This window comes from Phoxinus phoxinus (assembly GCF_949152265.1).
Source record: "Phoxinus phoxinus genome assembly, chromosome: 6".
NCBI lineage: Eukaryota > Metazoa > Chordata > Actinopteri > Cypriniformes > Leuciscidae > Phoxinus > Phoxinus phoxinus.
Window position 1 is genome coordinate 29,544,609 of NC_136881.1, and position 10,000 is coordinate 29,554,608.

The 10,000-nt window shown below is 39.6% G+C and overlaps 1 protein-coding gene across 1 annotated transcript in view; it reads right to left on the bottom strand.

The window, feature by feature from the left end:
- Window positions 1-10,000, bottom strand: part of LOC307000392 (uncharacterized protein) — a 27,735-nt gene that overhangs the window by 17,656 nt on the left and 79 nt on the right. The window contains exons 1-2 of the mRNA XM_079615953.1: window positions 9,910-10,000; window positions 9,336-9,517 (exon numbers count right to left, since the gene is read on the bottom strand). The exon at window positions 9,910-10,000 is cut by the window's right edge and continues 79 nt beyond it. Of these exons, the coding sequence (XP_079472079.1) occupies window positions 9,336-9,517; window positions 9,910-9,993 (266 nt within the window). The 5' untranslated portion in view covers window positions 9,994-10,000. The remainder of the gene's footprint in view (window positions 1-9,335; window positions 9,518-9,909) is intronic.

Genomic DNA, 10,000 nt, shown 5'->3' on the forward strand with positions numbered 1-10,000 from the left:
ACACAGCCTCCCTTCTCACTCTCTCTCTCTCTCTCTCTCTCTCACACACACACACACACACACACCCTCCCCTTCGCTTTTTTCGTCACAGCATACTCTCTATGTCTTTCTCTTAAACAGACACACACATTTTGTCTCACAAATCTGACACTCAAACCACTTATTTTCTCACAATACCAAAGATTACTCACTCATAACATGCAAGCGCACTAAGATCGGATTAACGCTACTCTACCACACCTAACCAACTGTCCATCACTTCAGATCTCATTAATATCCCAGTTGTGCAAAACAGCAATGAAATTAATGGAGACTTTACTCAAATCTCTTGCTTCTTGGATGATTTGCCTGAGAAATAGATGTTGGGCATAAAAGTTGCTCTTGAACACTGCAAAAACTACAGCTGATGGTCATCTTGCATGTACGTTCTGCGCCTGTGCGAGAGACAATAACTGTCCACAACAGAATATGACCGTAGTCAGTATTCCTTAATCAAAAAAGCGAAATGTGAATACACAAACCGTAAACGAAGCAGCACTCGCTTACAATTTGGAATATGAATCGTGCTGATCAGTTTTTCTTCACTTTAATTAGGCTACATACGGCCATGTTCTTTTGGAAATATTTGCATATTGGAATGCTCTCGAAAAGATGAAGATGTAGGTACATTTATAAGCGCCTGCTTTGTGCCCTCTTGTCTTTGTCGTTTGCTTAGTCACTTTTGTTTTTCTTCTCGTGCACTGGTTTACAAACTGAACTGCCAATCAGAGTGATTTATTTTCCTGACGGCCCGACGCCAATTCAACTTGCTCAATCAGCCGGACTAAAGCCGACGGAAGTCTGACTAAAGCTGACGTGCAGAACACACCTCAAAATCTAGCCCGACCGACGCTCACCGACTGTCCAACGTTGGCCGATGGCCGACCGTCAGCTTGGTGTGACCGTCATATTTGGGTTCCACAAAAGAATTCATACAGGTTTGAATCAACATAATGATGAGTAAATGATGACAGAATTTTCATTTTGGGGTAAATTTCCCTTTAATTGGACTACAGTGTCTTTGCTTTGTGCACATTCTCAAAATGACAGCGGTTTTACGCCGGCGATATGTTATGCCCTAAATTTATGATTAACTAACTGTATTTTTAGATGTACATTTTTGAAATGCATTTTCTGTAAAGCTGCTTTGAAACAATATGTATTGTGAAAAGCGCTATACAGATAAATTTGAATTGAATTGAATTGGATTTTATGCAACGAATGCAGCAAATGCCAGTTTTTGCATTCCATTCCGCTGCTTTTCCATTGTTTTTCTATGTAAACACGTTTTAGATGGACATATTTGACCGTTGTGCTCGCATCTCACATCTTTTGCCGTGTCTTGTGCATAACAGCATTCTAAAAACTTAAAAGTTAAAATGTTCAGCTTTCAAAAAACGTATCTGACCTTACATTTTTTTTTTACCAACACAAAAAACATGTTCTGTGTGAACCAGTCCTAAGACTGTCGATGGACTTCACAAACAAATCTGTAATAGCTCGATTATAACGCGATTATGACGAGTCATGATTTTCGAATATTCGATTAGTTGATTTAATTATAGAATATGGAATAGGTTGTGGGATTGTGGTATTAAAAAAATCCCCACGTTTTCATGGAAGCGAAGTGGTAATATTTCCTCCAGAGTGGAGAACGCCTTTTCTGAAGATTCAGCTCCGCTCGCACAGTCCACTCGCTCAACCCAGAATGCCCGTAGTGACATGCAGGTTCGAAAATATGTGAAATAAGTAGGGGTGTTCATTTGTAGTTGTTCATTTAAGCCATTATTCGACTAATCGCATATGTATATTAATTTAATTACTTAAATATATACTGGAGAGAATGCTAAACTATAATGAGCGTTTATGCAATATATATATATATATATAGCCTATTCCACGCTCGAGCGCATGCATAGTTTGCCACAAACAACCGGCAAAAGTAATGATTATGAATGTGTCAAATATAGCAAGGAGAAATTGATATTGTTTAGTAATAAACTAGTGTTTTCTGTGTCAGTGTCGGACTCGGCTGCAAAGATGAAGTTGACAATGCTAACTCGCCATCTTCGCAGTAGTGAACGCGCCTATAGAGAAAAATGCACATTTCATTTGGATTACATAAACAGAGAGTAGTTGTTTAAAAGTAGACATTTCAAGCTTTCTATAGATATATTTCTCATGTCTGTGAGGCAAGTAGCTTATACGCTGAGTTTTCGTTCATTTATAAGACAAGCTCCAGTTCACGTGCAAAGTGATCACGCCGGCGCCTCCATGTCCAGTTTATATTGTCCGCTATATTTGCTTCTCATTTATTAAATCCAGGCAATTGGTTGATGAAACCTTGATTAAAATTAAGATTCAATTTATACAAAACAAAATTCACTTTAAATAAAGGCTTTCTACAAAACAAAACTTAGGGTGTATTCACACCTGCCTTGTTTGGTTCGATTGAATCGAACTCTAGTTCGTTTCCCCCCTTGGTGCGGACCTTTTGGGCAGGTGTGAATACAGCAATCGAACTCGGATGCGGACCAAACAATCGAACCGAGACCCAGCTGAAGAGGTGGTCTCGGTACGGTTCCAAACGAACTCTGGTACGGTTCGTTTACGATGTGAACATGAACCGACCCATTGCCAATATCGGCCCAATATCAATATCGACCCAATATTGTTCGTTCAAGTGCGAAAGAGAATTCCATTCCGGCGCGCTGTCTGGCCACTACTGTTGTGCGTCTTTCTGCGCGTCGTGTGTGCATCATTGGCAGTGTTGTGCATGAACGCGTTCAATGAACGACGTTCATATTTTCGCCGAACGCTGAACTGAACGAATCACTTTTCATACAATGAACGTGAACGAGAGATTTTTCGAGAGAACTCATCTGATTTTTTGTACATAGCATAGCCTATTTGTTAGGATTTTAGTATCATAATGATTAGGCTAATAAATGCATGCACAATTATCCGTGAACTTTTTTTTTGAACAAATGCCTTTCAACTTGTGTGTGCAAAATTTAGAATTAAATTAATGTGCAGAAATTTGTACAAATAGAGAGTAGGATATGTAGGCCTACTATACTGTTGTAGCCATTAAAAAAGCGCGTTTCATATTTGTTAAAATATTATAATGTTATTTTTTTCCCATTTATGTTGATTTATGAAAAGTGAACAGCACGACGAGTAAGATAGGATGCGCAATATGAGACATGGAGCGGGTCAGACATGATTTTGACCGTTGAAGTTGTAGAAAGCCTTTCTTTAAAGTGAATTTCGTTTTGTATAAATTGTATCTTAATTTTAATCAATTTTTCATCAACCAATTGCCTGTATTTAATGAATAGGCCGACGAAACAAATATAACGGAGGCGCCTGCGCGCTCACTTGCGCACGTGAACTAGAGCACATCCTAACTTAACGAAACTCAGTGTATGCCTCACACAGACATGACAAATACATCAAATACACAAAGCTTGAAATGTCTTTAAACGAAATAATTCAAAACGAAAAAGGCTACTCTCTGATTATGTAATCCATTATTAGGCTTATTGATGTGCATTTCTCTCTATAAGTGCGTTCACACGGAGATGGCGATCGTCAACTTCATCTTTGCAGCCGAGTCGACACTTTTAGAGAAAACACTTGTTTATTAATAAAAATCAATACACGCGTCACCGGATTAATAATAGCCTACATCTTTGTTAAAATAATTTAACAAATGAACGTGAACTTAGTTTATTTAAAAAAAAAAAGAACTATGAACATGAACTAGTTCATTATCATCTGTGTGAACTGAACTTTGAGCTAGTTCTTTTTAAGTATGAACTGGCACAACACTGATCATTGGAATGGAATGAATGAATGAGTGTGTGCGCATCAGGACATTCACATACAGAGCGTTCTGTTTAGTCTAATCGCGCATAAATGCTTTAAAAGCATTTGCATGAATATGAGTGAGTTCATATAATGTAACGATAGTTACAATACAGGGATGGTGGGTGTGGGGGGGTGCTGCGTTAATTTACGTTAAACTGGTCAAACTTAATCACAAGCGTTAACGTTGACAGCACTTGTTAGCAGTAGCCTATATACAATACGAATCTCCTTATTTGAATGTGTGAACATTGCTCCTATGAATCTAAACTTTATACTTTATACCCACTGTCAGCATCCCATGGTAGGCGCACAGGAGAGCATGATGTTCTCTCCGCCGGAACCGCAGCACATCGTCGTCTTCTCAAAATCCAAATTATAACATCGTATAGATGACATTGTGTCATATGATACTCATTAGTTTCTTCATATTGCGTTTGTAGAGAATAACACAAAAACAGTAAAATAACAAATATTGCAGTACGAAATATCTCCAAATTTATTTTTATTTTTATTTATTTTTATTTATATCTCCGAGCCTTTTTTTTTTTGCACTTCCTGATTTCTCTACTTGAGAATCCTTGTCCAATGAATGGACGACCTTAGCACAAGTGTGGTTTTGTTTACACATTTTGGTTCACTTGCAAAAAGAGCAGTGTGAAAGCGAACCGTACCAAACAAAAAAACAAAACAAATTATTTGGTCCGGACCAAAGCAAGTGAACTATCGGACTTTCCTGGTGTGAATACACCCTTAATGAAGTATCAAAATCATGTCTGACACACTCCATATGTCTCCCAATATATTGCGCAACTTATGATCCTATCTTACTCATGCTGTTCACTTTTCATATAATTACCATAGATTAAATTTAAAAAATAACATTATTTAAAGCTACAATATGTAAAAAAAATTCCCGCTGCTCGGGGTCGCTAACCTCTTACAATAACAAGGGCGTAGGTTCATGACGCATAAGAGGAATTATGGAACTTGTCGCCATGCCGATGGACCTAATAGTGTTTATGGATGTGTGAATACATTGATGTTTTTTATAGGGCTGTCCGTTAAACGCGTTATTAACGGCGTTAACGCAAACCCATTTTAACGGCGTCAATTTTTTTATCGTGAGATTAACGCCTAGCGAACTTTTTAGTTTTTTTCACATGCTTTTGCAACAACTAGTAACGTTATTAAAACTACAACACCACACCGGAACTAGCTAGACCAGAAACAAAACAACGGGCACGCCGCACACACTTGTTTGGGCTTGCGATGCGAACCGGCCAAAGAGTGGACGGGAAGCACAGTGCTGAGCCGCGTCTAGGACAACTGAGCGCGTCTAGCACATCGGACGCGCACTTTCTCAGTTTATGGCCAGCAATAAAAACGCAGAATGGCGCCGCCGGTGTGTGTACACTCATAGAGAATAATGTGTTCGAATTTTAAATACGAGCCGCTGCGCGACGCGGCGCTTCTCGTCTGAACGTTACGTTTTGAGTGGATGAATGATGAGCGCGAGACGCCGAAATGGAGGCCAATAAAGATTCTGAATGGAAAGTTTACTTTTAAAAAGTTGCCAAATGGTTCAATTGACAAGACCAAAGTAATCTGTGTGTTGTGTCGTTGTGAACTGAGCTATCATCGCAGCACGTCCAGGCTAAATACTGTACCACTTGATAGTCAAGCGCACACATACACACACACTCAGCGGATGCGTTTCTACGCCCACTCGTCAATATCAGTAACGTTACCTCGTCAGTATTTCTTTCACTCTTTTATTGATGGACAGTGTCACATTGTGTGAGAGATTATTTGCTCCAAGTGAGAATGTTAGTGTGAAATTGAACACAGTATGCCAATGTTGTTTAAAAAAACAACAACAACATTTGCACAAAGCAAGCCGATCCACTTTTCCATGTTGATAAGAGCATTAAAATGAGAAAAAATAATGGGACAAAAAGAAATCAAGAGACATTTAGAATAGATAAAAATGTGCGATTAATCGCGAGTTAACTATGACATTAATGCGATTAATCGCGATTAAATATTTTAATCGTTTGACAGCCCTAGTTTTTTAACATGACTGTGGTATGAAGCAGGGCGCGATTGCTAATGAGAGACAGATATCTGCGCTACACGAGAGTCCCGCGGATAAAAAGGAATAAGGACATTTCATTCTACGAACTACCCGCAAGTGCTGAATTAATACTCACACAGGTCAGTTTATTAGACGAATGAAACGTGAGGTAACGCATCGCTGTTTCACTTGGTCTACACTATCACACTAAACTGCATTTGAGTGTGTTGAAAGTTATAATGCTATTCTATGAGTTAGTTTGTTGGCTGTATGAGACTAGCAGTAAGCTAGATCAACATTAGAATAACATACAGATCATACTCTAACATTTCATCATGTTGAGCTGTATAACATTGATTAGTTTTATGTACATTTGCTCATCTGTCTAATGAAGTACATGCACGAGCGGCGTCTCTGTCAAGTCGTAACTCGTTAAGCTCTGTCAAGACCAAGTTAGTTGCGGACGTGGAGCTCTCGGCATCTCGAAAACGATATTGATCCTCGTTTTATTTCTCCTTTTGTCCCAACGGCTGCTTGCCATGGTCCATAAAGTTTGAACGAAACAACAACAGCGTGAGTGTGCCGCTAGACGTTAAGCAGCTGTCCACGTCTGTCGTCATGGTTACATGGCAGTACAAGCGGAAACCAGAGATAACGCGGATATTACGTCATTGACAGGACAATGACCAGGGAAGAGCCATTATTTAAAATTGGAATTTCTCTGAAATTAAAAATCTTTGGGAACTTTTGGGATATTGTAAGTACACAACTGCAGGAAATATATCACACTGTGCTAATGATTTTTGGATATTTTATGACAAATGGATACAACATGTAGCCTATAGTAGGCCTATGCCATTTTACCGGTGAGCATGTGGGGGAGGGGTGCGATTTTCGGAATAATAATCTAATAATTATTATTCCAGCGATCATCGAATATAATTTTTTCTTGAAATGCCCATCCCTAATCTGAACTATCCACATACAATATGTCTATATATATCTAACTGTTTGTCAATTTTGTCAAATTTTGTAAATATTCATTGGTTTAATTTTTATTTCTCCTGATTATTAGGGAGGCATTAGAGACAAATTTGTAAACATAACTGAGACATCCATTAAGTTTCTTAAACTATGAAAGAGCAACCTCTGAGCAATAGAGAGTTTATTCTCTGTTCAGGTTATTTCAGATATAAAGGCTTCACACACAATGTGCATTTTAATATCTCTCAATTTCTATATCTGCCCTCTGTCTCTCTCTATAAACATATATCTTCTTCGCTCTCTCACGAACACACATACTACCTGTTCATCCAGCTCTCCCTTCCAAACACAAACAAACACACACACTTTCAGTTATCTACTGGCATTACACTTTATACACGCACACAACTCCCATTGATTACACATAAACACACACACACACACACACAGAGACCTCTCTCTCTCTCTCTCTCTCTCTCTCTCTCTCAAACACACTCACACACCCGTCACGCTCATGCTCACAGAAACACTCACACATATCTCACTCACTCACTCACTCACTCACTCACTCACTCACTCACTCACTCACTCACTCACTCACTCACTCACTCACTCACTCACTCACTCACTCACTCACTCACTCATTTAAAATGCGCATCTTCTTCAACACCATGTCCTCTCCAATACACCTTTCTCCTGACATGCATAACACCTTTTAGATGGTCCACTCTACCCCACCCAAACACACATATGTAAACACACACAACTGTTTTTCTATGATAGTGGGGATTTTCCATTGACTTGTATTGTTTTTATATTGAGCTAATGATCTTTTCGATCACCAAACCAAAAACCTTACCGTCATAGAAATCTTTCTGCATTTTCACATTTTCATGAAGACATTTTTTGTATATTCAATAAGCTGTTTCCTTCATTGACAACTGTTGTCCAATCCCCACCATGTAGTGATTTCAGGTTTTACTGTCCTCACACGAACATTGGTCCACCCCAAAGTAGGCACAACCTGACCAGCACATACATACATGCCTCTTCCAAAGACTTTGTCACACACCTTTTATCTACTGTTACATGCAATCACACACTCATTTTGTCTCACACTTTCACTCTCAAACACTCTTCCCCCCTTTCACATACACACTCTGTCACACACAAACACACACCAGCATATTGTGTCTGTCTTTGTCACGCACACTCACACTGTCTTTTTCCCTCCCTCTCATGCTTTCCCTCACACACACACACACACACACACACACACACACACACACACACACACACACACACACACACACACACACACACACACACACACACACACACACACTGCTTGTTCCCTTCTCTCACGCTCTGCTCCCTCCCTCCTCCCCTCTGCACTCACACATACACACTCATACACTCGCGCTCTCTCTCTCTCTCTCTCTCTCTCTCTCACACACACACACGCGCGTGCTCTCTCTCACGCAAACACTCTCACACACACACACACACACACACACTCTCTCTCTCTCTCTCTCTCTCTCACAGACATACACGCAAACACTCAATCTCTCTCTCTCACACACTCACTCACACACACACACACACACACACACACACACACACACACACACACACACACACACACACACACACACACACACTATCTCTCTCTCTCTCCCTGTGGCACAGACACACACGCAAACACTATCTTTCTCAATCACACACACACACACACACACACACACACACACTCACTCACACGCTCTCCCTGTGACACAGGCACACAAGCAAACACTATCTTTCTCAATCACACACACACACACACACACACACTCACTCACTCACTCACTCACTCGCTCACTCGCTCTCCCTGTGACACAGACACACGCAAGCAGTCTTTCTCACACACACACACACACACACACACACACACACACACACACACACACACACACACACACACACACACACACACACACACGTCAATCGTTTATTCAGAGTTAATAGAGATGAAAAACCTCCTACACACTGCATTATTTTAAAACTATAAGAGTGAATTAGTTACACTGACAGTCAGTGTCATTTAAATGACACTCTCACACACCTGATTACCGTGACAACAGCGCGATAAGGTTATTGTACAAAATAAAAAATAAAAGATTTAACTTTATAACTGAATAAAAAACAACACTTTCCCGTTGTGTTCTTTATTGTTTATCTAAAACTATTTAAAAAAAAACTTTAGTCATTACGAAAATTTGGTCGTAACAGAAAAGTCACATTATGTGGAAGACGTTTCGGAGCTTTAAGTCAGTGTTATCTCTGTAAATGTTTTTTTTTTTCTCGAGTCTGTTCATTCCCTCACCCTCGCGGCGGCGGCGGTTTGCTGTTCTCTCCGTCGCTGTCCAACGTCGGTGGCTCCCGGTAGTCAAAGAGCGAGCGAACGGTCTCCGCCATTCTCAATGATGAGCGCTGTCCTCTCTCACGCGCAGCGCTCGCGCTCTCTCTCTGTACAGGTTCTTTCAGACGATACCATTCACTCAGTCGCTAGGGGAGTACGTGCGGTTGGACAATTAGCGCGCTTGTAATTCAGAGCTTGTAAATACTTCGATGGGCATGGAATTTTAAAATCTTCTGTTTTATAACATGTTAATACCGTTTATTGGTGAAATATTATTTGAACTATGAAAAAGCAGAATTCGTAATTCCCCCATATCAAAGAAATGGTTGCAACCTCTAGTATAGGTTGGTGTGGTATTTGTTTCTAAGCGAAGTTGATTGTACTCAATCAGATAATATTGACAGGTCTATGTCCGTCTGTTTTTATGTTATGGCAGAATAAAATTATCACTTTCATTAAATTAATTAATCAAACTTTGGTCAAATAACAACAACATTTTATTATTTATGGTTAAGTAAATAATGTTCTTTGCCATTACCTCCGTTGAATAGTTAGCCGCTGTTGTGAGCCATGTTGATAAATAATGGCTTTGTAGTGAGCGAAAAAATATATTTATATTCATAATACGA